This window comes from Anser brachyrhynchus, assembly GCF_964034855.1.
Source record: "Anser brachyrhynchus genome assembly, chromosome: Z".
Classification (NCBI taxonomy): Eukaryota; Metazoa; Chordata; class Aves; order Anseriformes; family Anatidae; genus Anser; species Anser brachyrhynchus.
In genome coordinates, this window is record NC_137697.1 from 19,510,724 (window position 1) to 19,538,480 (window position 27,757).

At 42.7% G+C, this 27,757-nt stretch overlaps 1 protein-coding gene across 1 annotated transcript in view; it reads right to left on the bottom strand.

Annotated features, from left to right (window-relative positions):
• Positions 1–930: 930 nt before the first annotated feature.
• THBS4 (thrombospondin 4) overlaps positions 931–27,757 on the bottom strand; it is a 39,243-nt gene continuing 12,416 nt past the window's right edge. The window contains exons 5-22 of the mRNA XM_080573093.1: positions 24,128–24,210; positions 23,622–23,673; positions 22,085–22,257; positions 18,939–19,076; positions 18,237–18,314; positions 15,314–15,466; positions 13,819–13,923; positions 13,499–13,606; positions 11,837–11,996; positions 11,039–11,157; positions 10,222–10,274; positions 7,914–8,107; positions 7,443–7,621; positions 6,489–6,537; positions 6,191–6,387; positions 5,508–5,680; positions 3,271–3,410; positions 931–1,153 (exon numbers count right to left, since the gene is read on the bottom strand). Coding sequence (XP_080429219.1) covers positions 1,092–1,153; positions 3,271–3,410; positions 5,508–5,680; positions 6,191–6,387; positions 6,489–6,537; positions 7,443–7,621; positions 7,914–8,107; positions 10,222–10,274; positions 11,039–11,157; positions 11,837–11,996; positions 13,499–13,606; positions 13,819–13,923; positions 15,314–15,466; positions 18,237–18,314; positions 18,939–19,076; positions 22,085–22,257; positions 23,622–23,673; positions 24,128–24,210 — 2,216 coding nt within the window. The 3' untranslated portion in view covers positions 931–1,091. The remainder of the gene's footprint in view (positions 1,154–3,270; positions 3,411–5,507; positions 5,681–6,190; positions 6,388–6,488; positions 6,538–7,442; positions 7,622–7,913; positions 8,108–10,221; positions 10,275–11,038; positions 11,158–11,836; positions 11,997–13,498; positions 13,607–13,818; positions 13,924–15,313; positions 15,467–18,236; positions 18,315–18,938; positions 19,077–22,084; positions 22,258–23,621; positions 23,674–24,127; positions 24,211–27,757) is intronic.

Here is a 27,757-nt window from a genome sequence, read left to right on the forward strand (position 1 = left end):
GGTGTAATCCTAAGTTACGGGGCGGGGGGCGGGGGGGGGGGGGGCCGGGTCTAATGAAGGTCTTTCAGGAAGCCTCACAGAATCATTAAAGTTGGAAAAGACCTCCAAGATCATCTGGTCCAGCCATCCCCCTACCACCACTATCACCCACTACACCATGTCCCTAAGCACCAGGTCCAACCTTTCCTTGAACACCCCCAGGGACGGTGACTCCACCACCTCCCTGGGCAACCCGTTCCAGTGTCTGACTGCTCTTTCTGAGGAGAAATGTCTCCTCATTTCCAACCTGAACCTCCCCTGGCACATCTTGAAGCCATTCCCTCTAGTCCTCTCACTAGTTACCTGTGAGAGGAGGCCAACCCCCAGCTCCCCACACCTTCCTTTCAGGTAGCTGTAGAGAGCAATGAGGTCTCCCCTGAGCCTCCTCTTCTCCAGACTAAACAACCCCAGTGCCCTCAGCCGCTCCCCATAGGACTTGTGTTCCAGGCCCTTCACCAGCTTCGTAGCCCTTCTCTGGACACGCTCCAGGGCCTCGATGTCCTTCCTGTACTGAGGGGCCCAAAGCTGAACACAGGACTTGAGGGGCGGCCTCACCAGAGCTGAGTACAAGTCCTCTAAAGGTAACTAAGTCTGAAAGAAGATAAACTCCTCTAAAGGACATCTTCCAACCGGTGTGTAAGCTGACTTGGAAAAGATACTGAGAAGCAGCACCCGCCTCTCTTTTAACATCCACTTCAGGCTGAATGCAAACTCTTGTCTCTGACATGGACCAGACAGCCAAAATCACTTTTTCTTCACCAGCCTGTTTAATACTGAACCCCAAATGGCAGTAGATTCAAACTATTCCTGGGAATGTTTTAAGTATCGTTAAACATCACACACCACTCCTTAGACATTAGGGAAAATTTGAACACAACTGAAACCCCAGAATATTTTGTCTCATTTTTATTTTCACTTTTATACAAAAAAAAGTCTGACATTGTCACATCAATGAGAACAAGCTGCGGTGTGCACTCTTACAACAATCATATAAGGATTTAAAGTATACTGTTTTACTGTTTGCAATAGCAATGTTAGTTTGCCTTTACTTCTTAAATATCCCCAACTCCAAATTGCTGAGCCTGAAATTCTTGAAAGTCCTCTGGAATAGTGTCTGAAAAGAGGAAAACATGGAAAACTTTATTATCTTCCAACAAAATCAAGGAACACTTACACAAATTGATTATCCAACTACGTTTTTACGTAACACGCCTTCTCTGTTGTTTACACATTCAGAATGGACTGGGACTCTTCAGTTTTAGCACATGCCACTGAAAAGCATGGACAGACTAAAAAGGCAGCGTGCATGCTACTATGGCAGCCCACACTGGAGCACCATCAATCTTCATGTTGTACTTATTCCCACCCAAAAACTTTGTGGCTTCCACTCTTACATTTCTACTAATAAAAGCTGACTGGAAAGGTGAAAAAGCTAACTTTAAAGGAGGCTCTAGCAAGGTGGGGATCGGGCTCTTCACCTAAGCACCAAGCGATAAGACAAGAGGAAATGGCCTCAAGTTGCACCAGGGGAGGTTTAGGTTGGATATTAGGAGACATTTCTTCACTGAAAGAGTTGTGCAGCATTGGAACAGGCTGCCCAGGGAGGTGGTGGAGTCACCAACCCTGGAGGTCTCCAGAAAATGTGTGGATGTGGGGCTTAGGGACATGCCTTAATGGTGGACTTGGCAGTGCTAGGTTAAATGTTGGACTAGGTGTTCTTAGAGGTCTTTTCTAAACTAAATGATTCTATGACAGAAAAAAAAAAAAGAAAAGGCATCTTGCTGTGCACCCCAGATACACTCATGGCACCAGCTTCTCTATTTCTCATGTATCCTACTTCAGCTTCCCTGTGATGGCGTTCCATGCCACAGGAGCAGACAGAAACATTAACCTGAGGACCAGTAGCAAATGTTGGAAAAACTTCAAAATTGGTGAAAGAAGCTGGAGCTGGGTGAGTCGCTGTTGTAAGAGTGACGGCAGTTCTGACTGATGCTGAGTTTGCAGTGTCCCTTTGCCAGATGACAGACCATTTCACCTGGAGAGCCACAGAACCAATGGGAAAGCTAACGCAGTACCCAAGTACGGAGTCACAGCAGTGAAGCTGAGCCACCTGATCTGGCTATTTCCACCCTGACACAGAGCAGGACTCTAAACTTAAAAAAAAAAAAAGGAAATAACTAAATAAACACAAAATTTAGGAAAAAAGTGGCAAATCCTCTGCTTTTTTTCAGCTGTTGGTTTCATAACTTCCTTTTTGAGGCTCAATTCTTTTCAATCTTTTTCTGCAACTATAAGAACTTATCCAAAAAGTCCAGGGACGATTGGGAACTCCAGAGGCTTCCCTGAGTGGTTTCATTGAATCACTGTGGCGCCTGCAGCAAAGCCACTGCCTGCTCACTGCCAGGAAAAGTATCTGCAACTTTAGTGGCAGCTTTGAAATGTGCTTTCTGGGAAACCACATACTGTTTGAGACTCTTATCAAGTAACCTTTAGTTGTAAGCACCATAATCTGCCTAGAAGTTCCTGTTTCGCTGTCCCCCTATTTCCACAAGCACCAGCTTAGGAGCACGAAGTGCTCGAGAACCAAGGTCCATCCCCACCACAACCTGCAAATCCAGGGCCTGCCCGTGCAGCAGCTGTGTCCAATGCAGATCCAGGCTTCTGGGATCCACAGAGAGCAAAGAAACTACACCAGGGTGGGGGGTCTCACCCTAAGCGGACAGACAGTGTGCTCCGCCAGTCTGAGGAGGATTCCCCCCTGGGGGGAAGGCCATCTTAGCATCTTGTCCACCCCCAGACAGGAGCAACCAGCCCCTAACACAAGCAACACTGATGTCTGGTGACTGATCCTAGCGGATCTCTGGATTTGCTTCACCTTGCATTCAGAGCTTAAGGCATCCTCCGTGTATGATGACCTCAGTATATTGTGCATGTACAACCCTCATGGTTGGTTGGTTTTAAATAACACTTTAATTCTCTGATGACAGCTGTACTACTTAGTTGGCACAATCTCTGCAGCAGTGACTGCTCTGGGAGGAGCAGTGGTGGGGTGTTAGTTCCCGTCTGGCTGGGCTGCAGTGCGTTGCTGGTGTCAGGGGAGGCGTTTCACAGCTGTGAAAAACTTGTAAATGAAAATCAAAGGAGAAGATGCAAGATGGCTTAATCCTAAAGCCATGCTAGTGTTTCTTTGTGGCCACTTGCTAGTTGTTAGCAAAAAAAGAGAAAAATTACCATTACAGCGGTACTTCAGGTTGGACCAGATGATGTTTTCCTGAGAGAAGCAGAAAACTCCAAGCCGTCCTCCACGCATCGTGGTATCTATAGTTACACCAGAGTCTGCCACTAGGTCAGAGCCTTCATAAAATCTTGCCCTTAGTGAAAGCAAACAGAATCTGTGTTACGTCTTTTCTAAGGCTGCACCATTTATAAAAGTAGTATCATTTATTAGTGTCATTTGTCATTAACAATCCGTGTTGATTCTAGCCTTGGACATGCCTTCCCGCCTGCAGCTAGCATACGGAAGAAAAAGCAGTTCAAACTTCTTTGCAGTCGGGGGAATGGAGCTTTGCTGCACTCAGGAAAGAGCTCAGATGGGAGAAGGATTGTGTGTTTTGGTGGTGGTTGTTTTTACGTATCCAACAAAAGTCAGAAGAATGTTTTACCCTGCCATCAGTCCTGTGTCAGTCCACAGCTGATCACTATAGCAGAAAGGGGGAATCAGGTTAGGTCAGCTGAAGAAGGCCAGATGGACTTTGTCTCATGCAGTTTGAAGCTAGATTTTTTTTTTTAATAGGCAAAATTTCAAACAAACCATTTAGAATCCTAAAGCTGCTTCCTTGACCATCAGATTTCTTTAAAAATGTGAAGATGATTAATTCCAGGAACAGTTTTGATGATCTGGCACTTCCTTGTTACAAAAACTGTCAGCAAATTCCCAAATAACTCTGGGAATAGCTGCACCCTGCCAGATTTCCAGCACGTGTCCTGCACTGGGCACACTGGAGCCAGCTGAGCTATCACAGGGCTGGATACGCCAAGTCCTCAGCCTCTGGGGTACCGGGTAAACAACTTACTGCATGATGAGCCTGGAGGGCCCTATTTTGGATGAGGGCTCTGTTGTGTTAGGAGCCAGCCTAACATGCAAGAAAATAGTGGGTGGTGAAGGGAAAAAAAGTTCCTATGTCTTTCCATAACATATGAAAAGAAACAACAATTCCTGTTATGTTCCTGAGTTTATTTTCTGATTTGCTGAGGCAATTCAGAAGTATCTGTACAATGAACAGAGCTTGTTTTCTTCCAAACTTCCATGGGAGAGGCTGGCTCAAGTGTCTTTTTCCTAGGCTTCTTTGTAGCATCGGAAAAGCTCTGTGAGACACATTATGGTCCGTGGCATCCAGCCTAAATAGACCACAGTGAGCTGTGGATAGAGTGCAGGCAGAGCCTCGCTTAAAGCCTGACTGCATTTAGTTCGACAGATTTTGTGACACTGGCATTACCTCCTTCCCCAGCTACAGGGTCTGTTAATTAGGCTGGCTAGAGCGCCTGCAACCACAGGCAGATGACTGCTTGTAAAGCAGTTTCACAAACAGCCTGGTCTAAAGGAAACCCAAAATCTGTTCACTGCTGCCCAGCGGCTAGGACACAGCGACTGACAGTAGAAATGTTCTTAAATCAAACATGCTTACTCCAATTACTGCTGAAGGTGATGCTCTGCACCAGAAAAGTGGAATTATTACACCACCAAGATACTGCATCTCAGCTGCAGGGTGGTGATTTCTTGAAGAACAACTGACCTCCCTGTGTTCAGTCTATTATGAGGCTGCAAAACCTGAGCTCATGATGATGGAGCAGTTTATTTTTTTCTTTTTTTTCTTTTTTTTTTTTTTTCGGAATCAAACGCTTCCTTCTGAATGATGATCTGTTTTAAATAACTTATTTTTTCAAATAACAAAATGAGTCTGGTTAGCATGCACTTAAGAGCATCAACAAATAAACTTTCTGAGTACATGCTATGCAATCTCAAATCTGTCACATCATGATAATTACTAATCATAGAATCACAGCTATTAAGTGGACAACTTTTTCTGTTATCACAGAATATAAAAACAAACTGCTACAATTCCAACTAAAAGATAAACTTAAAAAACTTTGAAATGCATTGTTTTCAGGTCAGAGGCCCGCAGTACCTTGGAAAACAAGGTATTAAAGCCATTAAATGGCTTATTAGTGTAGGGCAGTTACAACACACATGGTACAAAACATCAGTTACAAAACAGGCTTGGCTTGCAATTGTCTTTCCTAGGAAAATAATTGCAGGTGGAATTTCACAATTCTGACCTGTTATAATGCTTCGTAACTGCAAAGCACACATACTGTGGATTCTCAGATTCCCACTTAAATTAGGTGTTGAGAACAGTTTAAGCAGACATACAATCCGTAGTCACCTTAGCAATCCCTTCCTGTCTTACCTGATATATCCAATTTGGGGTCTGTGCTGCAAGAACCAGCGGTAGGAGACTTTGTCTTTCCACCCTACGTTCCGGGGGTCCTTCCACAGCAGTCTGACCTGATCGCTGGTGTCCCCCGTGTGCCAGAGAGAGTTGCGGAGGTGCTCACCAGGGCCTGTCTTTGATTTCACAGCCTGCAGAAATATAGTTTTCCAGTGCTGACCACAGAGGAATGTTGTTTCCAGGAGCTCTAAGTCTTTTGTAGTGGGGAGGTCTGCAGAGGCACCCTCCCTCCCACTCACAAGTCCATAACTGCCTTCATAACTACAGCTAGTGCTTGCACAGAATAATAAATGAGCACTTGGGACTAAGGAGAAGCAAGCAATCTGACCAGTTACAGTCAGAATAATCAGAGCAGAGACTAAATGCTCCAGCTGATGAGCAGGGGCAGGACTGGCGATGAAGTTCCTTACAAAACGGTGCTCTTAGCAGGGCTGAGTGGCAGCAGTCCGACCGTGGTTTTGATGCCCACTGCAGGGGGAGAACAGCAGTCGGGCAGCACTGCTGACACACAGCCTGATGGCTTGGCCAAGGGCAGAGCTGCCAACACGCAGCATGAGGGCTCAGCCCGTGTCAGTGGGCTGGCAGGGTGGCATTGCCAGGCTGTGACCACCGTGTCCCCAGCTAGGAGGCAAGACCGGTACCTTTAGCTGAATGCCAGGCTCTGCCACAGCTCTGAAGGGAGTCGCCTGCCAGTACGTCTGCTCCGTCTGTTTCCACATTACCACGTAAAAGCTAGAGCTGTCTTGATAGCCAAAAATAAAACCAGCGTAGTCATCGTCTGTCACCGTGTTCACGTGAAAAGTGCCCTCGAAGTCGACACCATTAAAAGCTGTGTAACCTAAGAGGACACACGGGTTCAAACCAAGCCTGCAGAAGATGTGTTTGCATGCCAAAAGATTTTCTGCTGTAAAACCTGAATCTCAGAAGAGGGGCACATACCAACAGCAAGGCCAGGATCACTGTTCATAGTCTGCACAATTTCCATGCCCTGTAAGATTAAATTCAGGGTGGTTAGTGTGTGTGACGAATTGGGTTGGCTAAGCCTGTCAGGCCCCTTCTGGCCTCCTGCTAGCACCCCCTCCATCCGTCTCCTCCTTTGGCTCATAACATGTCTGTAACACTTGTAGCTCTGAATTAAAACGAGAGCTATAATCAAATCCTAATGTTTCAGCTGCTTGTGTGCACAGAGGCAGGAAGGATTTTTTTTCCCACTGCAGGACTGAACTTACTGGTATTCTGGTACTTCCCCTCCCTCTCCCAATTCTCCTGAAATCACCAAGCCTGGGCAGAACTGGAGATGGGACTGGAAAAAACAAAGGGGGGAAGAGGGCTTTTGCAAAGCTTAGCTCACAGAATTTGACCACAGACTTTAAGAAATTGGCTGCCAGGACGGGGCTAAGGAAGGTTTATGTATTTCAGCTCCACTTGGCAGTGGGAGTCAAATGCCCATTCCTTGTGACTCTGAACACATTCACCTCCTGAAGACTAAAATGTGTCAGAGTAAGTAACATTTACTGGACTCTATCTAGGAGTAAATGCTCTGTTACACAGCAGGTCAGACTTTCAAACAATAGAAAGGACTCATGAGACTTTATTATTTCAGCAGGGTGACACAGAAGTCTCATGTTTGCTGTCTTGGCAGCAGTGAAATTCACCCAGCACAAGTCAACCAGCTTGTAGTTATTTTAGTTCATTAGCAGCATCAAGCTTCAAGCTGTCATGCACTGAAGGAAAAGTTGTTTCATTATAACACCTGTAAAACAGTCAACCAACAAGCAGTTTCCACTTTTCACTTGTTTGCGAGAGGTCCAGCAATTACAGCGACAGTTTTACTGTGCTTTTCAAACGATCTTTCTCAGGCAGGTAACAAAGACCAGAGAGATGTATTTTTACCTGGTTCAGAACCACCCAGTTGGGATCAATCTGCGCATCTCCCTCTGGGTCCAGCACCACTGTCTGATAGGCCCTGAAGTCTGTCAAGGTGATCTCTGCATTCTCAGGGCAGACGTCGATCCGATCAATTACTGTATCCTGGTCAAAATCAGACTCGCAGATATCCCCAACTCCATCACCTGTACGCACCAGAGAAGCGAGAGCAGATTTATGGTGCAGCAGGTAGCCAGACCTGGCCTAGCCACTGGATCAGGGTGTCCAAGGAGCAGGTGGATGGAGTCTCAGCCCTGATGACCACAATAATGCCTGGGGATGGGACCCAAGGAGCTCTGCCTTGGCCAAAGGCAGTCCTGGGACACAGTGCTGTGCAGTGAGCACATGTGCAAGTGGTAACTGGGCCAGGTTAAGTGTGTGTGTTGGGGAAAGACGTGGTGCATAAGCACCAAACCAGCTTCTGAAAGCCCAACTTACCGTTATCATCTTCCTGCCCTGGGTTGGGGACCAGCCTGCAGTTGTCAGGGCCAGGGGGCAAGAGGTCAGGAATGCCATCGTTATCATCATCCTCATCACACTCATCACCCAGCCCGTCCTTATCGGTGTCCAGCTGGGAGCTGTTAATGATGGTGGGGCAGTTGTCTGTGCTGTCCTGGTGCCCGTCGCCATCGCTGCAAGCACGGAGACAAAAAGAAACAGCACACCAGCATCAGCTCCTGCCTCTGCACAGGGGAGGGCGCCTGTACCTGAATGGGACATGCACCAGAGGCAACCCTGGAGTTGGGAAATGTATGAGGGGGGTTTTGTGACCTGGTGTCACTCAGGCAGCTGAACAGCAAAGAGACAAGGAACAATCAGGCCACACAGTAAGGTGGCAGAGGATGAAGGCTACCCAGATAAGGAAAACAAAAGGAAGCCTTACAGGGACTGGGAAAAGATTCCACAGCCAGGATCCCAAATGACACCCGCTCCTAACAAGTATGTAAGGCGCATCCAACAAGTGCCCTGTCACCAATCAAAAGGCACTCAGGAGACACAGCAAGAGGTCCACAGTTGGCATCTCTGTCCGTATTGTCTACAAGTGTCTCGGTGCTCATGAATGCGTGAGTGTGAGTGAAACCTATGAAAGAATCTGTGTGAGCACCAGAAATCAGACTTGTTCAAAAGAAAAAAAAAAGCACCACTTTCAACCTCCTGCATACCATGTTTTGTTACGTTACTTTCCCCCAGGAAGCTAAGCAGTAAGGAGTCTGCAGATCCCAAGCACCACAAAAAACATCAGGTGGTTACATGAAGAGTCACCAGTAACAGGGACACAAACCATAGGAAAGGGTTTGGGAAGTTATGAAATGACTGCCTTGTTTTTCAAAGGCTAAGTACATCTTAACCACTGGGAAAAAGAAAAAAGGAGGGATGGAGGGGCTTGTACTTCTTGTTTCCAACAGATTTTTTTTTAGTCCAAGAGCTGTGACAGCTGTTGCATTTCTAGGACTCTAGGTGCACTGACCTGATGAGATTTTATTCCCCAGGGGAGGTACAGGGACACTTCAGACCTGTGCCCAGAGATGAGGATAACAGCCACAGTAATGGCCTGAAGCCAGGCGGGTTTTGCACACACACCACAAACAAAATGTTTTCTGGCAGAGTGGACATGTTTCCCCTCAGTACCCTTTGGTTTAGCACAGGCAGAGCAAAAGTGGCAGTGCTGCAGTTTACAGCTATGCATATTCCCCACCTGTCACTCCCTGCTTAAGAAAGGTGTTTTAATTTTAGATCAGAGCAACTAATGCCTGCAAGTCCTTAAGTGGAAATACAGTGAGGACCACGCACGTCTATCTATTGAGAGGTTAACCTCAGGCAGGACTACAGTACGTTCTACCAGGAGAGTCTTCCCGCAGATTAGTTAGGTTTGAGGAAAAAAGACATGTCCCTTTTTGAAAACAGGAAAAAAAACAAGGCCAAATTTACTTAAGAGTAAAACAGCTCGCAAACACTGGGGGCCTCATCAGCTCAAGACTCCCAGAAGTGCTCCCAGCAGAAGTGGGGAAGTAGGCTCCTGAACTCATAGCAGCCACCAAGAGCCACAAGGTCACACCTTGCAGCTTGGCTGCGTCAGCACAAGATTTATCACTTCCCTTTCCCCTCACTTCAAGTGAGGAGCATGGGAGAGGACTTGCTGCCCACAAAGGTGGTTGTGAAGAACCTGCTTCCAGACAGGAATTATGCAGTTTGTCGTAGGACATGCTCCCCTGAACAGTCAGGGCATGTGAAGGCTGTAGAGGAGCCTTGCCACTCTTGCTGTGCCTAAAGCAAAGTGGTATATTTGGAAATGTTTTGTGCATGCTAATAAAGTTCTGAAACACTGTTTTCTTATGGAAAAACACATAGCCCTTAACTGTGAAATTTCTGCTAAAGCAAAAACAAAAGAGGAATGAAAAAGGAAGAAAAGAAAAAAAAGAGCATGTTCCCTCTACGAAGCTCTGAGCAGTGCTCAGAGTGTGATTCCTGACACTGCTATCAGTGTCATTTCCACAGGAACTCACAGGAAGTGTGTGTGAACATGGGGTGGAGGTGAAGGGCTCCATTACCGTACTGCTACAGGGACTGAACCAACAAGGCTTATAAATCACAACATTGTTTTTGAAATGACCCCCTTGAGGAGGTATTGAAATCAAATGCTGCCTAATATGAGGGATAACAGTTCTCCAAGAATCAGTAGAATGCTTCAGCTCACAACTAGCCTGTTCTCTTCCCTGCTGTTGTTACAAGCCATGACACACCATACCTGTCCTGATTGGTATCACACGAATCTCCAACCAGGTCATTGTCAATATCAGACTGCAAAAAAGAAAACAGAGGAAGTTCCAGTATCAGCTGTTGAGAGCATCTATTCAAACGGCAGTAGTAACAAAACATAACCAATTAAAAATAAAGGCACAGAAAAACATTTGTTTTGTAAAACCTATTTTCTTCTTTGCATCATTCATTTAACCAAGAAGTCGGTTTTATTAAAGAAAAAAAACATACAATGAATAAGCGGAGGTAAACTAGACTGGAGTAGTTCAAACAAGACTCTTCAACAACTGGAAATAAGTGCCCCTTATTTCTAACTGAGGTTCATCTCTTATGTGGCTTCAAAAATCTACCATGTTTCTTTAAAGCTTCCAGCATTTAGTAGTTTCAAAGGGTTTAATCAGAATTCAAAACAAATCAAAAGTCTCATTGACTTCTCACCTACAAGCAGTGAAAATTTTACTAAGGACGGACATCTAAATTTGGTCCTAATTAAAGAAATACTGAATGTAACCATATCACGCCACTGTGTGGCGTGTGGCATTGCAGTCCATGGGACTGGAGCAGGCCTACGTTTTACAGCCTGACAGCTGAAGATACTAGTAGGGGAGAGATGCTAACAACATCCCAAGATATTAGAATACACATGGTGGCTCCTATTTTCAATGACAGAAGCAGCTGAATCTCCACAAAACTTCCTGAATACCTACTGACAAAGATAAACACTGGCTGCCTCATTCTCTTGCATCTTTTTGGAATTCAGCAGTCCCTTCCTCTAAATAAGGACATTTTTTTTTCTGCCTGCTAACCTGGTTTGGGTTGCTGACTGTAGGGCAGCTGTCACAGGCATCACCAACACCATCATTATCCTTGTCCTCCTGGTCTTGGTTGGGGATCCTCTGACAATTATCCAAAAGGTTCTTAATACCTAACAGAAAGTGGATAGGATGTTAATTAAAAGCAATTTATGGACAAGGTAAACATGAAGAATAGTAAAAACACTATTCCTTTTCAGCAACTGCTTAATCTTGCAATGAGATAATAAATCTGCATAGCAAATCTGTCTTAGAAGTACATCCGCTCATTTAATAGATGTTAGAAACATCTTGCCGAAGAACAGCTTATAACCCAATCACACATACTTCATTAGTTACACACACTTCATTCTGCCTTGTTCCATGTCATATTACAGGACGGAACATTTTATCTTTGTTATTACATCTGAAGGGCTGTGACTTTTTCCAGTTCTTTCAAGCCTCTTACAGCAATGGAAATAATACATTTTGTAGCTCCTGAGCATCTGAGACAGGCAGAACTGGATCTCTGGGACACGTTTGCACCTTTAAGGAGTTACCGAATGACCAATGACCTTAAGTTACACATGAAACAAAGCTCGGTTTATCTGTTATAAAGCATTCGGTGCTTCAAATGGAGACTAAAAGATATAAATTAATCTAAAAAAAAAATACTTCCAAACAGAGGTTTCATGAAGAAAGACACCATGTTACATGACGCTTAGCAGCTGGTAGCAGGAAGTTTCTAACGCACAGCATTTTCTGGGTCAATTTCAAGAACATCAGAGAAGCTGTAAGTGAGGAATTACCAACCATCTCCATCCATGTCATCATCACAAGCATCTCCTTTCCCATCACCATCTGTGTCCCTCTGGTCATTATTCAGGACATTGCGGCAGTTGTCACAAGCATCTCCGAAGATATCTTGGTCACTATTTCTCTGGTTAACATTGGGAGTCAAGACACAGTTATCCTGCAAGACATAGATCTAAATTAGGTATGAACCATACCCTGTATCTTTCATTTCTACTTTAGTGGATTTACATAACCCTTGCATTTATTTCTATTTTCATGAGAAATATTTACTGTGGGCAGTTGGATATTTCATGTGAACATCAGCTCCAGACCAGATTTCACTGGCTCCCCCTCAAAGCTCTACTTTGAGCCACACCATGGAAACACTAAACATAAACACTGAGTACCATAAGGCTTTATTTATAACTTTGACTTCTGATTCTCATTTTGGATGGGTTCACATGAGTAACCTGTTTTGATGCCCTGGCTTCCTTACATGGACCTTCTCAAAAGTTGCAGTTCAGAGACCTTGATAGGGCTCGTAGATACTCTCAGTGAAAGATGGTTGCCCCCTTCTGGTAGAGACTCAAACAAAAGGAAAACACTTGGAAAATTAGGATTTTTTGATGCAAAAAAGGTACAAGTCTTATTCTTTTGTCATACAAGCTGCTCTTGACTTTATCTTCCCATCAGAAGGCATACAGGGAAAACTGAAATTCAAAGAGGTGTAAACAGTCTCTCACATCTAGCACATCCATGACCTTCTCACGCATGTGGAGCAAGAGGCAAAACAGAGCTTTATCAACAGTACGGAAGTTACTTGATTGTGAAAGGGCTGAATCTGCATAGGGATTCACAGCTGAAGGAGGATTTAATATCTTTCCTTCTAGAACATTTAGAAAACCAAGTGCCTCAAACTACCAGAATTGAGGCTTGGTCTCTGTGGCAAAACAGCCTGTGATTGCCTTCTGTGATTGCTAGCCTGCCCTAGCTCCACATGTGCATTTGTACTCTGGACAGGGCATCCTTGCTGTCTTCCTTGCAAGTGCACGAAGAAATACCACACAAGGGTCTTAGTGCAGAACAACACCACGCATGTGAGAATATGAGGTGAATGGAAAAAAGCTTTTACAACATGAATTTATACTCTGTTGCATTCTGCAGCAGAATCCCCACATGGAAACCTCTCTTTCTCTTTCAGAACATGATCCAGAGCTTTTTCAAGTTATTGGCAAGACACCCATTAATATGGGGGGTGGGGCAGGGGGGGTTGGATCCCTCATGAAATGTTATGTCAGGCCAAACTGATCTTTAAAATGAAAGACACTAATTTAAGTAATGTTCCTAAAGGCCATGTTATGGGAGAGTGTGAAAGGAGACAAGTTCTGTATAAAAAAAGATGTAAAATTCAATGCTGAAATATAATAATACAGCGTAAACTAGTGGGACTTAAGGATAGGTGAGGTAGCCCTAGTTTTTTTGGTGTATTCTTTTTTAGGTCTAATAAAAGGGAGCTTTATATAAAGAAAAAAGTAGGATTTAGAGAGCTGCTGACAGTGTTGTATATGAGATAATCTTCAGTAAATAGTAGCAAGCCAGATTTCAAAATCACTGCGTACTGCAGTAATGTGAGATTCTTCTGTTTGCACAGACTCCTGTACCCTGTTCTGCACACAGCACCTGGTCATTGGGAATGCCATCTCCATCTGCATCTTCATCACAGGCATCTCCAACCCCATCACCATCAGCATCTTCCTGCCCAGAGTTTGGGACAAATTTGCAGTTGTCCTAGACAAAAAGTGAGATATGTCTGGTGTTCTATGGATTAAAGTCACTGAAAATATAAAATTATCAGTTTTTCTACTATTGTTTTAATTAATCAAATGAAACAATTTATCCACAGGAATACAGTAACTTGAAAAAGGATGAATACATCTAGTCATCTTTCTCAGCCTCCTTCATACTCTGAATTATTATAGAATTAAGAAAGAATTTCTTACCTTTCTGCAGCTTTCAGCAGGGCAAGAGAGCTCTTCATTTGGGTAGCCATCAATGTCAACATCTTTTCCACAAATATAACCATCACCAGCCCAGCCAATGCCACACTATCAATAAAACACCATGGTAGTACTACCAAAAGGTTAATGAGCCACTTCAGAAATATTCAAGAGGGAAATTCGGCATCAATCTTGAAAATGCTGACATGCAGAAGGCACAAACAGTCACTGTAGTATAATGAAGTACACCCCAGCAACTCTCAATATGAACAGAAAATCTTCAATTCAAGCTCTATGTATCTACAAACAGCCAGAATAAGCTAAGGCTTTATTTTAAATGGACTCTACCTGCAACATCTATAGATTTCAGTTGGAGCCATAGATTTATTTCAGATACCTGACAGGAGTCAGTTCTGATTCTTCATCTGCGGATGGAGAAAAGACAGAAAAGCAAGACCTAGGCAGAATGTGCACGCAGCATCTTGGCAAGGGACCCATGGTTAGATGGGTGCTTTATTCAGTATCTCAAGAATAAATTTGCAACTACAGGAAATTTTAGAAGAAAACTGTTCTAACAGTTACTCAGTTTGCATCACCAAAGCAAGGACATCTTCATACAATTTTCTCCAAGCCGATGAAATTGGTATTGTTTCAAAACAATCCCTGATTTGTAAGTGAACATACATGCAGAGAATTTCATGTTAAACTCTGGTCTCTCCTTAAAACAAAGACTTGCCTAACACGAGTAACATCTTTCCATTACAGCATGAACCTAAAATATCCTCATTTTTTCTTCTTTGAAATAAATGTTCTTAAAAAGGAGACCAAAGCAAGTTCCAGCAAAAGCATGTACTGTATCCAAATTTAGGACACAAGACTAGCTTCTTGCTTCCCCTTGCAACATGGAAAAAATATGTAATATACTTCAGTTAAACTCCTACAACAAAAGTTCATATGCCATTTAGTGTTCTTCTGTTCCCAGGGCTGGAAAGCCCAGTACAGCCTACCTGTGCCTAGAATCTGTAGTCACATTTGGAAAATTGCCACCTCTATCAGCAGACAAATACAGGCACTGTGCTTATGCAGACAGGATCCCTAATTACAGCTACACAGCTGAAAAGCCTGTATGCAGAAGAGCACCAGGAGAGGAATTTGCCCTTGTGATGTCTTTTGAACAGTGACACTTGATAGTCCTTCCGAAGGAGACTGTAGAAGGTCTATAAATGCCATTCCCCCAAAAATCTGATCATACAAACACTAGCAGCCTGCACAGTAAATATGGCACAAAAGTATGGCTGCATTATAGATGTGCTGCAAGGAGAAAAAAATTGCCAGACAAACTCAGTTCAGTTATTTTCATAACTGGTCTGGGCCATTGTAGTGCAATTCGGTTGGAAACCCAACAATACTGATAAAGTGACCACAAAGCTCAGTAGCTCAATTCCAGGCTAAAAGAGGCTGTTTTTCACTGTACAAATGCATGAATTTATGAACTCACAATGCATGTCACCTCCCCTCTCCTTTCCTCAATGCACCGGGCATGGACACTGCACGGATTGAGGGCTCGACTTCTGCAGCTTCTCTCAGCCTGGCATCCCCTAACTTGGTCTCCTGTGTATCCTGATTTGCACTGGCCACAGTGATAAGAACCCTGTAAGAACAAAGAGTTATTAGTCATGCTTTTAACAGGACTTTTTTTTTTTTTCAAAAAGTTTGTGAGCAAGACTCATGTCATACGGCTTATGCTGTGCAAGTGTCATTTTTCATACCCTGATCCTTTTTCCACTGTGAACAAGCTTTCTTTCCACACAAAATCCACGTTTGCCTCCCACAGTACATGCTGTAAAACATGCTCAACTGTTGAGACCATTTTTTTGTTCCTTCTGAGCTACTTCCAAATAGCTAAAACTTTGTGTAAAATTCTAAGCAGCATCTGATTATTCAGATTGGATGCTCTTATTTCAGTGTAAAGCTGGCCTGATTACTTATCTAAACTGAACTGGGAACAACAATCAAAGAGAGACAAGAAGTTCATCTTGTCTTTGCTCCATTATTTTTTTCAAACTTGGATGTTTTTAAGCCAATCTGAGCTAAATCTCATTCTTTAGAAAGGAAATAATGACTTAAAGACAGTCATCTTCATTTACACTGCAGTAAGAACATACATGCAACCTTTTGCAGTGGTTTACCTAGAAACATGTATATATTTTTGAGTTATATTTGTGCAACTCTCTTACATAAAGAAATGCAAAAAAGCTAAGCCAAGGAATTTCAGTTTGTGTTGGGACAATCACTAAAAAAGTTATAAACAGATAAATGCTGATAAGAGACTTTCTTCAAGCATTGAATATGGCTTCTGTCTCTCACACAAAAGAGAATTGAAAATAACCTTTCTTCCTTATAGAGAATTTGCATGCCACAATATAAGAAGGACATAAAACTATTAGAGAGTGTCCAAAGGACGGCTACAAAGGTGGTGAAAGGTCTAGAAGGGAAGACATATGAGGAGCAGCTGAGGTCCTTTGGTTTGCTCAGCCCAGAGCAGAGCAGGCCGAGGGGAGGCCTCATGGCGGCCTGCAGCTCCCTCACGAGGGGAGCGGAGGGGCAGGCGCTGAGCTCTGCTCTCTGGGGACAGCGACAGGACCCGAGGGAACGGCATGGAGCTGGGACAGGGGAGGGTCAGGCTGGGGGTTAGGGAAAGGTTCTGCACCCAGGGGGTGCTTGGGCACTGGGACAGGCTCCCCAGGGCAGTGGTCATGACACTGAGCCTGATGGAGTTTAGGAAGCATTTGAAGAATGCTCTCAGACAGCTGGCTTGATTTTTGAGTGGTCCTGTGTGGAGGAGTTGAACTTGATGGTCCTTGTGGACCCCTTCCAACTTGGAATATTCTATGATTCTATCAATAATTATTTTTGATACGTCAAAGAACAGAAGTAGACAGTCCTCTGACAAACTTGTCTATCCACCTCTTTATGAAACTGAGGTGCTTCAGATGACTTCACCCATACAAAGCGTGCTGCATGAACTGTCAGGACTGTCCCAGTCCAGCATGACAGAGAGAAAAATTTACTACTCAACTGGGCATTATTTTTTTTCCTGTGTTCCTAGCTAACTTCAGTTCAAACTTTAACTTTATGCCATTTTCATAACTTTCAGGCTGAAAGACATACAGATGAATGAACAGCAACGTGGTCACTGGACCATGCAGATGGTATGGCCTTTGCAAAACATAACAGTATGTGCACTTCCTCCTAATGGACACCAGGGTAGTATCTTCTGGAGCCTGCTAAATTTGCTCAGCATACTCTGTTCTATATCAAGCCCTGGTATGCACTAAACCAGACTTTGAGGCTGCATTTCTAGACCAAACTCTTTCTAAAGGAATACAGGAGCAAAAAAACCCACGCTGCTCTGTTTGACAGCTGGCAGACCTCTTGTCGCCCTCTGCAAACCAGGCCTGACAGCTGTCAGAAGAGGGCTAGTCATGCAGTACGATGCAACATGTGAAAGAAGCACTCCAGATACCAGAATACATACATATACAGAGAGAAACATATTGAATAGTGAAAACAGTGAACCTAGAAAGACAAGGTTATTTGCAAGGAACACACATCACTTGGAACACTGCTGGTAGCCTCAACAACACCCAGCTGCAAAAAAAAGGAGCACCTTTACACCTGTAGGTTATTTTTAAGCCCTCTCCTGTTATGAACAAAGTCTGCTCTATACAGCCAGCTGTAGCAGAAGAACATTTGACAGTGCTGTAAGTTAAATGAATGCTTATTTGCGTCCAAATTGCTTCAGAGCCTTAAATTGGTTGTGTACCCATTCTACCGGATCCTAACATCTTTCAAACCATTTCTATTCATGCTATGCTTGTTTTCCTAGATTTAATACTTCTAGGTATTAAATGTGGATTTAATACTTATAGGTATTACATGTGCTGTAGGAATTGCAGCTCTCCTCTCCATGCTTATATAGCGGGATAATTAATACAACAAAAAATATCCTAGCGAAGTGGAGACTTCCTATAAAAAGAGCATCCAGAGGAACAGCTTGCTGCAGCAGTTGCTAGATGGGAAGAGATGAGGGGAAGCAAAGATTCAATATTTGAAAGGAGTTTCCTTGCCATAACAGATTCATAAACACACGTAATTGGAGGATGTGGAAAGAAAAGTTACTGCCATTCCTCGTTGAAAGGGATATGGACACAACTCAGGCAGACATATTAATACCAAATCAAGTATTGATTATTTCATTCTTCGTCATGGAAACGGGAAGGGATTCTTTAGTTTAGATGAAGCCAACAAATAGACTATATTATTCAGCTCTTGAATCAGAGCCAAGAATCCCATTCTAGCTTCAATGAATTTTAAAACAATCTTTTTTTTTTAATAGTCACAAATGAAAAATTACTTACCAAAGTGTTTATACAATGGGAATTTGGAACGCAGAGTCCATGCCCACCATTCTGACATTCATCAATATCTAAGCAGACCTAGCAACAAAACAAAACAACATATAGCAAAAACTACATCAGCTTGAGATCTAAGTCTGAAGAAAAGTCACCAAAGCTTGTCTACTCTCAGAATGGTAGACACATACTCCACAGACTCAATTTTTGGATGGATCTCCAGACACATACCAACCCTGCAGAGACACCGTGCAATACAGGAAAATTCAACCTTAGGATGGGCTTCTGGTTCAACCATAAGAGTTTAGATAAGAACTATGTTCCCCTTGTAGGGCACTACAGGAATGTTAAAAACAAACAAACAAACAAGCAAAGCAAAAAAACACAACAGCAAAACAGGCCTTTCCTACCACTCTTCCTAGTTCAGAATAAGTTTACAAAGATCAACAGAGTTTCTCTTTAAAATTGATTAGATACCTATAAAAATAATGACTTTTTTTCTTGCCTCCACACCAGTCCTGAGTATTAGACTGTTAATACTCACATCAAAGGCAAACACCCACAACCTAAGATCTTCTAACTGAAGCACTCCAAGCTCTGTCTAACTATACCAGGTAACCATGGAATGACTGAAATATAAATAAAATGTAATACTGATTTAAACCTGCACCTTGCAATGGAAGTTCCTGCAGAGATGCTGCCACTCACCTGCTTATTGCTCTTGGCATAGCTGAGTCCCACTCCTTGCACAGTTTGTCCTGTATATCCTGGGGGACAGGTCTCACATCGGAAACCTGGTACAGTGTTCACACAACGCACTCCAGGGAAGCAAGGGCTGTAACGGCACTGCAAAGAAAAGAAAAATAAAAAAATTAATCAACCAAGCGCTCGTTCGCACTTCAGTAACATCCAGACAGACTATGTCCATAGACCTCTCAGTCAGCCTGCCTAGGCAATGCTAAATGCAAACGTCTGGATATTCTTCTGTCTTCTGTTCACAGTTGGCTTGCAGAGAAAAGTATCAGGTATGTCTGACCCCAGTAGGTCTTCAGCTATCCCCATAATTTAAATAACACAATCTTCCATTTTTGCCTGCAGTTGATGCCCTAAGTTCTGATCCTCATCCTTCCTTTTGTTGGACAGGTTCAGCTCCTTTGGAGGATGAGAATCTCCCTAGAAGGGCCCAGACCACATTATCAGGAAAGCAGCAATGCTGCAACCCACAAAAGGTCCTGCAGTTGTGTTCTGTACACACTGAAGTAGCAGCAGCGTTTTCCTTTGTATGTATGCGGGCAAATTTCAGAAGTAATTTAGTCAGAAGTAAACGACATGTGAGCCAGATGAACAGGGATGTGTCAGTAGCACCCACACGTTCCTAGACCAGAGGCCCACTGGCAACACTCAGCACTTCTCCCAACACACCACATACCCACAGCATCACCCTTGGACTGAAGACATTACTCAGTTCGTTACCTCATGTGGTATCACAGAATGGTTGTGACCCCATTTCAGTGGCCTTGTGGGTGCCGGTTCTGGAACTACATCCTGTATTGCTGCCTCTCAAGTATCAACACTAGCCAGTAGGTATTATTTGCAAGAGTACTAAAAACATCATGTCATCATACTGCTTATGGCTTAGAGACAACAATATATAAAAGCATGAGAAAGAAATAAAAATTTTTAAAATGTACCTTTTCTCCTTCCATCACTAACAGGAAAAAAAACCACATCTATAATATGAAGGGGAAACAAGCCAAAGAAATCCAAGCATTTTGGACAGAAAGATCTGACAGAAGTGTGTCTGCAATTAGCATAAGGAAAAAGTAAAACCCAGGACAGACATTTTGTCCCTATTACAGAACTATTTAATGTGGATTTTTTGTTGTAGCCAGGAGAGGGCACTCAAATTACATCACAGAGCATAGCTGCAGCTCACAAAATACAACATATGAAAGTAATTTCTTCAAGATGGCAATGAGTAAGAAGGGAGCTTATTGCAGAGATGTTAACAGCCTCTGGAAGAATGACGGCAGCTCTTAGAGAAATCTAGAAGCTTCCCACTTTCTCAGATTTGCATGTGAACTCCTTTTTAAATGCCATTTTTTTAGGAAGTACAGAAATAGTTCTATCAGTAGAAAGGTGTTATCCTAGAAGAAATTCCTAAAGCACTTTCAAAAATGTATGACTATCCTTACAGTTTCAGCTAACTCGGAGACCCTTTATTAAACAAAATAAGGCTATTATCATTTACCTCTTTTCTCCCTCTGCTTACATAAGCAAAAATCCACCTGCTACAGAAGGTATTTTCTGGTGAACAAAATGCACCAGACTGCTTGGCATTTTAGTAGTGTCCTCATGTATGCAAGACTGTATCTCTATGACATCATTTTGGAAAAAAATCCTTGCTCTTTCTAGTAAGAGATCTGCTCTGCCTTGTGGAGTGGTGGTAGGAACTTTAAGGTAAGTAAACCTCCAGTGGCAGATCCTAATCACTCAGGGAAACCTAATCTTAAGGTTGGGACACTTTACATCAGTCTTGTGTTTTTTTTTTTCCCTACCACGGCTATCATGGGTAGAAGTGCTCTAACACTGAAAATAGCAGGGAGGAGTTCTGCCTCAGTTTGAATATGGATCAGTAGGTAGACCCCTTCCATACTTATGGGCTCTATCTCAGCCAGCCTGAGTTTTTCCACGATGGTTGCCTGGCATGGAACTCATGCCACAGCTGCCTCAGCTCTTCACCTCTTGCATTCACACTTCAGAGTTTCCGAATTTCTTTTTTTTTTTGCACCTTCTGTTGCAGCAGACACAGTTCATGCCATGTGAGGTAAAATAAAAGACAGTGCCTACAACTCAGGAAACTGCTACACTCAACCCACTTTCTCCCCAGCGTTTTTCACAGACCTAAGTTGGGCATAAAGCAGCCTCTCTGCTGCTGGCCTACAGGAAGGAACAAACCCAACAAGCAGTCAAAGCACATCTCATGTTAGCTAGGAAAGAGAAAAAAGGAATTTCTGTTGCTCTTTGCCATCATTGGGTAGGTGCATAGTATAGGCACAATTAATGACCTAGTTCCCTAGCCTAACACATCCAGACATTTTTCCACAAGAAAAAAAAAAACAACACTTGAGGGTAATGGCAAAAATCATCACACAGAAAAAACATGAAATTGTAAATGGTTTGTTGTTCGTGTTAAGTATACCGAGTAAGTGACACATTTCATTGAACATAGTTTTTATTTAATCATTTAAGATGTTGTAAATCTATTAACTCAGTCCTCAATACAAGCAAGCTCTGAACTGCTAACAAATCTATTTTTTTTTCTTATGATATAAGTCAACCTTATCAGATTTCGTCACATCCATAAAGAAGTAAAACAATAAGTGTTTATTTTCTGTCATAGACATCTAAGGTTAGGCTGAAAACACTGCTCCAGTTAGGGGTCACTTTGGTCTCCTAGGCCAGCTCAGGATCACTACAGTTTAAAGATACAAAGCCCATGTCAACAAGAAGTACTTCTACAGCTCTGCATATAATAGAAGCTACAGAATCTTCTTGTGGAATAGAAATAACTTTGTCAAAAGTGCCTTTTTAAAGCAAAAACAAAAACATTGAATTCCTTTAAGTAATTTTTCAACCCACCAGGGTATTTCAAGTTTTCACATGTATAACCTCCATAAAGTTGCAGCAACAGCAAAATAAGGAGGTAGAATCAAATCAGAATGAATTAATATGCACTGTGCATGCAGTCAGCAAATGCTGCAAACAGCAAGCATCAGCAACTCATTGCTATATATGAGACAGTTGCTTTTTATTTTTATTTTTTTTAAATTCAGTGAAAGTCACTATTTTACCTCATCGATATCTGAGCATGTCACTCCATTCCCTGTGAGCCCTTCAGGGCAGGGGCCGCACTGAAATCCCTCAGTTGTCTCCATGCACCTGACTCCCCTGAAGCAGGAACTTGCTTCACATTTGGGTTTGCTGCGCCTAGGGATTGGAGTTGGAAAATTCACAGTTCCCAAACCTTTAAAAGCAAAAAGAAGAGCAGTTTTAGCAATTGAGAGAAACATCCATCATGGCTTTTGGCTGGCAAGCGCTCTGAAGAGATCCCCAGGATGCTGCTCAGCAGGGACTTCGTGTTTCTGTGCTGCATTGCTACCAGCTGTGCTGTGGCTGAAGAGACTTCATGCTGGCAACAGCCCAGCAGGTTGCTGTGTCCCCAGATGGTGAAAATTAAGGCTGTTTTGTTATGTTCCTGTGTTGTTCCTGGGTACACTTGGGGGCCCTCCTTCTAGGTTAGTCCCAGTACAGATCTGCTGCTGGCCAGGGTAGGAAACTGAAAGCCAGCGACTTCAGATGGCTAGAAGGATGCCCAAAGGACTAAAGTTTTACAGTACAAGGTATTTCTGCAGCTAAATCAACAACATCACAGTTTCATAAGACAAATGGTGCCATGGTTTTGCAAAAACATATTTGACAATATACAAATAAGGGAAATAAAGAAGCAGCAGCTGGCAAACCATGGATGCACAGCTGGACATGTAGGCTAAAACACACAGAGACCAGCACTGGGCTAAAGCAAGATTTTCCGAGAGTGGCTGGTGCTGAACCCTGGTACCAATGCATGGGCTGCATCTTTGCAGTTGTTCAAGATTTAAAGACTTTTTCTTTGGCACTTGCACATGAAGTTTAACCTGGCTGGAGCTCAACAGAATTTTGATATTGAGAATTTTGATTATCTTGGGAGAAGCAAGCAGCTAAGAGACTTGATGAGTTTAAGGCCCTTCACCCCATCCAGTGAGGAAGTATTTTCTCTCTTTATACTGAGTGCGTGCATGTCCTACAGTTGTGTAGAAGGGCCATGCTGTAACATTTACTTCTTCCATTTAGTGAAAAGATGGAAACTTTCCTTTGGATCTTATTGCTGTTAACCACCAACAACATACCTGAAACTAATCTGGTTCCAGGTAGACTACCCAGAACCTGCCTCAGGTTGAGGTACACCAGCTTCTGCATAGTATTTCTGATTCCTCAGCTTCTACTAAGACTGTTCATGAGACAATTGGCTGGCAATGTCTCCGTCCCCAGGAACACGTGGCACACCTTTGTGGCAAGAGTGAGAACTGACAGTACAGCATGAGATAGCACTGCTTTATTTACAGGGTTTTTATACCCCATTAAGTGACTGCCAGATCTATGGAAACTAAAAGCTTTTTCTCTAATGAGAATCTATTCTAAATTTGTGACCAATACATCTAGAATTTTGAGCACAGAATTTTCTAAACATACTTCTTAGAAACCAAACATAACTGATACTATCAATATTAGCTTTTAAATGACCATACATCTCATCTGGTTGCCTTTTACAAGCAGTTCAGGAATACTCACCACATGCCTGGCACTCAGCTAGGGTATTTCTCAAAAAAGTTGTTTCTTTGACCTTGAGAATATAGAAAATAAAAATTATTTGGATACAGGCAGCTCCAGTTTGCCAGAAGAACTATTAAATTTTTTCCCAGGATGCCACTCAGACCATGCAACACATGTTCTGTATCTTGAAATGAGATGCTCTTTGTATTTCATAAAGCTAAGAAGAGTGATAATGGTTGTACTTCACTTCATCCTCCATCAATAGGATCTTTAAGAATGACACGCAAAGAATGACAGCCGCCATGCAAATCCAGTACAGAGACCAAGCAGCAACTGGAATAAATTTAAGTTCAGTTCTGTGCAACAGGCCCATACCAGAAACTATCTGGTTATTTTTTCTCCACTATGTCAAACACCTGAGGCAATGAACTCTACACAAAATCTTACTGCTTACGTGAATTCTCCACTGATCCTACTAGAGTCACAAGCATGGGAGATTTCACACTGAAGTCCTTATACAGTACCTGTTGTCTCAGAAGGTCTTTCACATCACCCAGTATCTGGTTCATCTGCATCATCTGGCTCATCAGCTGCCTATTAAAATCACCTGTAAGGAAACAGCAATGAAAAAGAGTGCACAATGCACGTAACTCCTTTATTTGTCACGATCGTTTCTGAAAAACAAGATGGAAGCACCTCGAAAAGCCAAGGAGGCCAGTTGCTTAACTCCTGTAGCTATACTTAGAGGAAAGGCAGTATCTAGCTCCATTTTTTACAGAGGAATCTGCATGAACTCAAGGCTTTTCTGGACTGAACTTCATGGTATGCCAGAGAAAGAGGCGGAGAAAGCACAAACTTCTTTCACACAGAGAGAAAAGCAGTCTGTGATTTTTCCATCATTAATTCAGCATCAAGGCTCTCTGCTAAGATCTAACAACACTGGCAACTAATGCTACCAGCATTACAAGTTCCCACGAGGCCCTAAATGAAACTGTAAGACTGAAAAGGAGTATTTTTGTGATAACCCATTTGAGACAGCGGGGCAAGGCAGGAGCATGAAGCATCTGTCCATACAATAGGAACTTAGGCTATGCGAATGTATTTCACATCACTACAACCAACCCCTGAACATTTTCCAGCGTGAAGTTACCCGACTTTTTGAGCAAACTCATCTTGCAGCTCTGACTATGCATCAAAAGCAGTCACTCTGACCAAAACAGCAGTTTTAATAACTGCAACAGTCCATTGGCTTTTCTTCCAAAAGGCAGGTCATTGCTCTGTGCACCATTTCCACAGCTGTGTTTGCTTCTGGTGGGTGCAGAATTTGTATGGACTGACAAAACATCCACTCAGACTACAAACTGGCACCAAAACTAGTTCTCAATACCAAATAGAAAATTAAAGACCTCATAGGAAAGACCAAGAGATAGATCTCTACAGAGCCGTAAAGAAAGAGCAAACCTGACCCACGATCTTCACGCAAAACTCATATTTGTTAAATGAAACATTAGTTTTGATCCAATGACAGGGAAGAATAAAAGAGTATGGTTAGCACAATAATTTCTGTTTGTAGCTCATTTCTGAGTTTCTTGCTCTCTCAAGCAGCTATTTGTTTACTTCCCATTATTTACTTCTCAAAGTCTGTATGTCAAAACAACCATCACAAATACATGCTGTTTTGCATTCTAAGCAAGCAGGATATTTTGATATTATGCCCAGTGGCTTCAGGGAAGTTTATTCATGTATTGCTTTTCAGAGTACTAAAAGCCTGTATGAAAAATGCTTTTCTTAATGTTTACCTCAACATTTGGTACTTCAGAGTGTCTCTAAATGTTTCCAAATATTCTAGTGCAAGTTATTCTACTCATATATTACTTTTTCTTCATTTCAGATTTTTTCCATTTTCCAACACTAAACAAGTTTAAAGATTCAGGAACAACCTGTTCAAGGACTTGCCTCTATTCCAGTCCCTTCCTTTTCTGATTTTTATTTGTGGAGGAAGATAGCAGGAATTAATTTCTGAGTATTTCAGAATCTAATCACAGAACCTGGCCCACTTATTGTCAGGCCAGATGCAGGAGTTTGTTCTTGTTTTACCTTTTTTTTTTTTTAAATAAAAATATATATTAGTTGTAATAAATAAAGAATGGTCTAGGCATTGTTGACTGGAACTTGCAAAAAAAATCTCAAGATTTTAGATGCTTCTTTTTTGGCCAGCATTTCAATGAAAAACTGATCAATTTTGTACACTTTGGTGGAATGCTGGATATTAAGGTGGATTAAATAGGTTATACTGACACGAGCTACATGTCCTGTTTACAAATTTAGGTAGTGGAGCATAAACAGATGACTAACCATAGCATTTATTTTCCCTCCTACATTTAAAGCCAAGTCCTATGGTAAGCCCCACCTCTAGCAGAATAACTGGCTGTCCATGGTCAGAGCTTGGAAAGGCCCTTCAGAGAGCTGCTGGGCCACAGAATGCTGCAGAGCATATTGTGGAGTGGCTTTTCCCACGAGTTAGCAGGGTAAGCCACACGTACATACTGAAGCTGTATGGTTATCTGGTCCTACCACGTAGTTTCTGTCATCCTTGCCCCCACCTGCTTAGGCATCTCCCCAGTACAGTGAGTGCCCACCTCTATATTTTGAGTCAGTAACCACCTAACAGAATAGCTTTCATGACAATTATTAAATTCAGAGATGGATCTGAAGAATTACTCTCCAAGAGGGAACTGAAGTCCCTTGACCCACTTATTCTCACCACGTCTGAGGTCATGACAGGCTCCTTCTCTTCCTTGTATCTTCTACAGGCCCTTGCATTTGGAGCAGGTGCCCAGCTGCCTTGCTCAGACAATCAACCCATGCAGGGTGACACAGAAACACTAGGTTGCATGTCCGCAGGCCACTGAAATGCCTCAGATCTACTGGCCTGTCTTCTAGTCCTCTTGGGAGCGATACTGGCTTAAGCACTGCACTGAAGACCATTCAACAAGGCAAGTCCTGAAGTGTCATTAAAAGAGGTTTTGGTTACTTGGCCAAAATTAGAGATCCAGCCATGATTACAGTAGTTGATGATAGTAGTTAGACAGATAGCAGTTGATGAGAGAGTAGTTTCTTGTCAGTCTGTAACCTACTAACAAAGAAGCTTCATATAGGAGTAGCACATGCAATTACTGTGAGGCAGGTTCAAAACTAAACAGAACGAAATATCTCCGCAGACATGTAATGATCTTTTTGCCAGCAGACATTTGTTCAAATCCATACAGACTCATCATAGAAAACATCTGTTGAGTACTGGTGGGTGCAGAGTTTGTACGGACTCACAAAACATCTATGCAACAGGCTACAAACTTGCAACAAAGCCAGTTCTCAATACTAAACAGAAAACCAGAGACCTGGGAGAAAAGACCAAAAGTAACAGAGCTCTGTTTCCCATGCATTGTTGGGGAATTCAGGAAATGCAACACTATCACTCCTCTTGCTCATACTCCTCCCTGTAGGTCTATATTGGTACACAGTAGCTAGGTGAGAAAGTGATAATAAAATAAACACAACACCAAAAATACCCCTTTGATCTCATCCAACACAGTTTTTTTTGTTTGTTTTTAAAAACATACTGTGTCAAGTTCAGGTACCCTACATGAACCAGATGGCCTCCAAAGGTTTCTTCCAACCTGAGTGATTTTCTGACACTGATTACATGTGGCACACTGATCTCATCTACCAAAATCTGTGTGTCTTGCAGTGTATTTTCCTGCACATGTGGGAAGACCCAAATACAAGTTCAATATCTATCTGATCATCATATTCTCAGATCTCAGCTACACTGATTTGGTGTTTCAGCCTCACAAGCTGAGCATGGAGGGAATGCTGCTGCCACAGCAGTGAGCAATGACCAGAGAGGCAGTCAAAGGCACGCACAGTTATTCAGGTCCAAGGCTCTCCCCATTATTTTCTGATTAATATGAAAAACATGCTTTTACCAAGATACGCAGGCCTCATACCCCTATGTAGCTAAGCATTTGCATTGCTGTTTTTCCTGGCTAAAGGCAAAATTGTGGTTATCTGATATATTGCTCCTGTAAAAGGGCACTGTGAAGCATATATAAAATGTAAGGCAGCTGAGTTAATATTGCCATTGGAACATTTGT